Below are 5,825 nucleotides of genomic sequence, written 5' to 3' on the forward strand. Positions count from 1 at the left end.
GTTTTCATCGTTACTATTTGAAAATATAGAGGCAAATCATATTGGATTCCGGCCATAAACCGTCATATGTTCAGTGCTGCTCCGAGGACATGACAAGAGGCAACACATTTTATGCTTGTTTTGAGTTGCGGGTTGTAGTGAGTGTTTTCTATGTGATTTCCGATACGTGTTTTTTAGCTTTAAAAAAATAGTATGTTCGTCAGTTCAAGTATATTTAGTTGATTTACGAAGTAAGGGTTTTAAAGGGTGGCAGCGGTTGGGAATAAATTTACTAATATAATGTACAGAGCCAAGAATAGAACGTAATTTTTAAGTGTAGTTGGTGGTTGAAGTGTTAGAATGGCAGAAGTTTTAGATACAAGGGGCGATATTCCAGATTGAGTAATATTATAGCCTAACATAGAAATTTCTTGTTTGGCGATATGGCAATTGGGTAAATTTATGCGAAGATTATCTGCATGAAGCTTTTAAGAAATTTTTGACTAAATTAAAATGATCTTCTTCAGAACCTTTACCTACATTTAAGATGTCAAGAAAACAGAAAGTGTTTTTGAGGCCTATGAGCGTAAAGTCCATGGTTTTTTGTAACCCGGCAGGCATATCGGTGAGTCCATAAAAACCAGTTTTGAATTGACACGTGCCTGTCATGTGGCCAATTACAATATTGAAATTGCAGTGTTTTTCAGTGTTGGGGTGAAGATTTCAATGACTATAGGCGTATTTAAGATCTATGTCAGCTGGTTCTGTTTTATAGTCTTCAGTTTGTTGGGATATCGAGTCGATGATACCTTTTTTCGTGGATAGATTTGTTAGGAAATTTTGAATCTAATGCTAATTTTATAATTTGCTCACTTTTGACTGTAGTAACAATGGGGGAAAAATTATTGATCGGAGCAGTTAAATTTTCTTTATGACTTTCTTTAAATAACTTTTAATTTTCATTGTTAACTGTGTCTTGTAGATTATTAGGTACTCTTCTAATATTTTGATGTTTTGGTTGAAAATGTCTGTGGAATTTTCATTTTACAATCTGTATTTTAGATCTACCAATGCGTGAAATAAGTTGTCAAAACTGATTTGCTATTCGTGGGATACTGAGTAGTGATGTTGTCGATCATACTACCTGTATCGGAGTTTGGAATTTGAGTAACTGATATTCCAAGCGCATCAAACACGTCTCTACCAATGGGTGGTTTTAAGCCGTCTCTAACTACAACGAATTCAGCATCTTCAGTTCGCCAACCAGTACTTTCTACTCGCGTCTGCATCATGCCGATAACGGTATGGGCTCATTGGCAAATGTTTTGTGTTCTTTAGAGGGTGCCGTTATCAGCCATCGGGCAAGGGAGTCATTGTTAGTAATTTCAGTAAACACTGATTCGTTTAAGATACTGCATTCGTTCCGGGAGTCGATGAGAAACCCACCTTTGTATTTCCAATTTGTAGATATGTTTTTCCGTTCAATTTGCAGGGTATTACACGCAATGCTGGCCACCATTGTGTCATCCGAACTATCGTAATCTGATTCACATTCTGGATTATAGTTTGTGTTTAGCATAGCGTTATCAGAATTATCAGTTGTATTTTCGTCAATGGAGTTCACTTTGGGACGGGTAGTTTTTTGCGAGGTAGATTTGGGCTTACGACATACACAAGAAAAATGATTTTGGACACCACAATTTTTACATGTTTTGTCTTCAGCAAACTGTTTTTTTTCTATGATTCGCTGACCAAGTGAGGCCACAATTCCGGCACAGATGCTTCGCCTTTCGAGATTGTGCTTGAAAATGTGGACTTTGATTCGAGTTACGAAATTGGCGTTGTGGTGTTATGGCGTTCACCTGAAGAGCGGGCTTACTGTTAGATATTTGTAGTTGATTCCGCTGACCAATTTCCAAATTAATGGCCAAACGTAATGCTTGGGCAGGCTCGAGAGTTTCTTTCAATAGTTCTTTCTGACTTTCAGAATCCTGCATGTTAGCAATAAAGACGTCTCTGATCAAAGTATCATCTTGGTTCCCAAGTTCACAGTTTTCGGATAATTTCATCAACTTGCCGAAGAAATGTTCGATAGACTCTCTCTTTGACTGCTTTGTTGTGAGGAGCATGGACCTGACAAAAATAATATTACGTGGACGAATGAGTGCATCCTCCTTGATTCTCCAGAGTTCTACAGTAGTCAATGTATCCATCTTGAGATGCGGGTCGCGGCATTATACAGTACTTCCTCCTTCTGTTCCAAGACTGAGGTACCACATAGAGACGGATTTGCGATTTGCTTGGTTCCAAGGTTTGTCACCTCATTTGAGTTTCAGCTGTGCGTTTCTAGCCAGTCGTTCACGTTCCGATTGAGCGGAAGATCCTTGTATTGTGTTTTCGGAGATCGGTTTCCGAGGGATTTGAACATTCTTGGGTTTAGGGTCAAGTAGAATGTCCAAAGTGATGTTTTTTTTTGGCTAGGAGAGCCAAATTCGCCTGTGTTTGCCATTTCTCCCATTTCAAAGGAGGGTATGAGCGGGTTTTTCCCCAAAAGGGCTCTATGCCTAGTGAGGTCCGTTTTTGAGCAACTGACTGCGCCATGTCGTACACAATCAATTTTGTGTACTTGATTCGCGATCCAAATCACTCTCAAATTGTCTGTTGTGTTATCTCGTGCGGCAAGTGCACTTAACACAATTTTGAAATAGAATTTGCTTGGCGAATCAACTATCTTTCGCTTATCTACTTTGCTTGATAAGTGAATATTATTGTCAGTTGATATGCTAAATTGAGCAACTGATCCTGATCGCGAGATGCAAAATGAAGAGAGTGAAAACTAACTGAAACCAGATCAGTAAAAGTCACAACACACACGAAAAAAAATTCCCGATGCGGGAAAGAGGGCACAGACTGACATATGAATAACTGAGGGTATTAAGTGAACTTAAATTGACTCCTACTAAATTTTCTTCAAGATTAGGTACAACAATAAATAAGCGCATCGTATAGGAATTTTAGTGCGGTAAATTAAAATGACTTTGTACATCATACATCATACTCCTCACTCTTAGACCATTCCCCCCCAATTACCCCCATTAACTCTTGCATAGTATTAATCCTCATTACCCCCAAATACATGCATAAAAGAGTTTTGAGGGGAATTGGCTAAAATTTCCCCTGATTACCCCCTAATCTTACATCTACTTTGAGGTAAAAATTTGACACGGGTGTGAAATGTTTTCGACAAACAACTGATACAGAAATTGTCTGACATAGTTTTAAAAATTTAAAAGCTTAAACAGATCTTAAGCTGGATTTTTTCACTTCTTCAATCATTCATGGACCAACTGTTTTTCTGTAAAGAGCAAGTTTTTTTTACTCAGTATATATGACTCCTCCAGTGAAAGCCAAAGTGGTTTTTTCCAGTATGCAGCAGGATTTTTCAGGACCAGTTTTCAGCACAAGCGTTTACTCTGATTACACTGTTAGTTTGATGAAAAGTCGTGTGACCGTCCTCCAAACCTAGTGCTATGGTGGAGACCCTAAATAGAACACAAAGACACTCATGACTGTGTTTGTAAATTCACCTGCATAGAATAGAAATGAAGGGCAATTTGAGTGATGAACTTCAGTGTGATACGTATGATCCAATAAAGCGAAGCCGTCCCTATTGATGGTCTTGACGGGGCTGTGAAAACTCGATTTTGGTCGTGGAGATGTGATTGGCACCTATACTGCAGTATTTATTGATGACACCATATACGCAACAGTTTTCAGTGATAGTCTTTTCAGATTATCAAAAGTGTAATTCAAGAAAAAATGAGATCAGTGGACGAGGTTTTTTGCACAGTTTTGAGTTGATGTAGATGCATCTGGACATATGCACAGACCCACTGAGTCTAGTTCAAAAGAGTCTTGAATAGTCATCTAAATGTGTTTGTTGTGCCTATTTATTTGTCTTTTTGTTCTCCTTTCTGGCTTTCTTTGGTTTTTACCATTCAAAGAATTTGAATTATATTGGGGCGCTGTCATTTTTTAAGATCTGTTCACACATTTTCATGGTTTTTGCAGTCAAATCAGAGTAGCGATTTTGGTCGCGCCGAAACAGGAAATGGAGCCAAAAAGCGAGTAATTTTGCGGCATGAATTTTTTTTCGCTCTAATTTTCAAATAGAGTGAGAAAACGGTGTTTGGACAAAAGTTAGCTTTCTCGCTAGTGGTTTTTTGTTCACATGCGGCAATTTAACTTTGGTTCTTACTGTTTTTAAAATTTTTTGGAACTGATTTTTTTCTAAATGGTTTTCCCAATCCATTCAAAGTTCATTCTAGGCATAGTTTTTTGTTAGAATCAAATTTAAATTTCGCGCTAGTTATTTTTTGTTCTCGCTAGCGGCATTCTGACATTGATTTTTTTGTTTTCTTTTATCTGATTTCTTAAAATGGTTTTTCCAAGTCACTCATAGTCCGTTTTAGGTCTTGTTTTTTGTTTAATCAATGAAAATTCTTGGAATTGTGCGTCAGGACTTGTCCTGCTATGTTTTTGTAATTTTTGTGTAAAAAAATAACTTCAGTCGTTGTCTTATGCTAATTCTCATGCAAAGAATACCAAATTATAGATTAAAGTGTAGGAAACTTTATCTTATTAGGCGTCGATTGCAGATGTATGAATTGTGCCAATTCTATATGGCTCAACACTATCGACTAAAATGCATTTAATGCACAGTTTTTAAGGAGATCATAGTTTTTGTTTCGAACTCTTTTTCGAATGAGTCTAGACCCTTTTTAAGTTACCAAACAATAAACCAAACTGCCATAAGAGCAGCCTAGGAGCACAGAAAATGTTTGCAAACATCTTTACAACAGATTGATATTTTTTTTCTAATTCATTTATAGGTCACAGTTTTTTAGGTTATCTGTTTCTAGTCTGTTCCAGAATCCCATTCTTTGTTTTTTTATTTAAAAATAAAGAAAATTAAAAGAACGAGGAACCAGAGAAAAAAGCTGAAGTTCGTCAAATATAGTAATTATAATCACTAATTTTCTAAAAACTGAACAATTTGTTAACCGATTTTGAGAGTTTCATGCTCCTCAGTTCTGTTTTTCGACAAAAGAGAGCTCTTCATATACAGGAACCGGAGACTGAAGAGTTATTGGACAGAAGTAGGCTTTCAAAAATAAAAAGGTTTTCATCAAGCAAGAAGAAGGTAGTCTCAAAAACAACTTAAATGTAAGAAAAACGAGGGTAATGCCGAACTTGTCATCAAATATTTAATCGGTTTGTAATTTGTTATTTAGGTAAAGTTTTTATTTCAATATTAGAAACAAAACCTCAAAAAGATCAAGCAATGAAAATAAACAATAAAATCAGAAAAATAAACAATAAATTTAAAAAAAATGAGAAAAAAAATAAGCAATAAATTAGGAAAAGTGTGGAAAATAAAGAATTTGATTTCTCAAGTTTTCAATCTGTTTAAAGTTTTTTAATAACCTAGGTGTAGCTTAGTTTAAAATCGAAAGCCAAACCTCAAAAATATTCCTTTTTCTGATTTTTAAAAAAATAATATCTCTTCTCTTCTTTTGAAATATACGCTGACTGCATTCCGTCTCTTTTATTATTCAATCAGGATTTCTGATATTATAGAGCAACCACATAGCTTCAGTTTTTCTTTTTAAACCTTTGGTTTTCCAATTTTTTCTTTTTTGTTCTTTTCTGTTTCTTCGAAAAATTTGAGTGTTCCTCTTCTTCAAATATTCTCAAAATATACGGCAAGAAAAATTATATAAACCAAAACTTGGTTCATGTTTCAAAATTAAATGCTCAAATTTTGAGTGAAGAAAAAAGGAATG

The 5,825-nt window shown here is 35.7% G+C and overlaps 1 protein-coding gene across 1 annotated transcript in view; it reads right to left on the bottom strand.

Annotated features, from left to right (window-relative positions):
* Positions 1-1,267: 1,267 nt before the first annotated feature.
* Positions 1,268-5,825, bottom strand: part of LOC142343014 (uncharacterized) — a 221,922-nt gene continuing 217,364 nt past the window's right edge. Inside the window, exon 6 of the mRNA XM_075394698.1 lies at positions 1,268-1,521. Coding sequence (XP_075250813.1) covers positions 1,268-1,521 — 254 coding nt within the window. The remainder of the gene's footprint in view (positions 1,522-5,825) is intronic.

This window comes from Convolutriloba macropyga, chromosome 7 (genome assembly GCF_964194025.1).
Source record: "Convolutriloba macropyga chromosome 7, txConMacr16.3, whole genome shotgun sequence".
Lineage (NCBI taxonomy): Eukaryota > Metazoa > Xenacoelomorpha > Acoela > Convolutidae > Convolutriloba > Convolutriloba macropyga.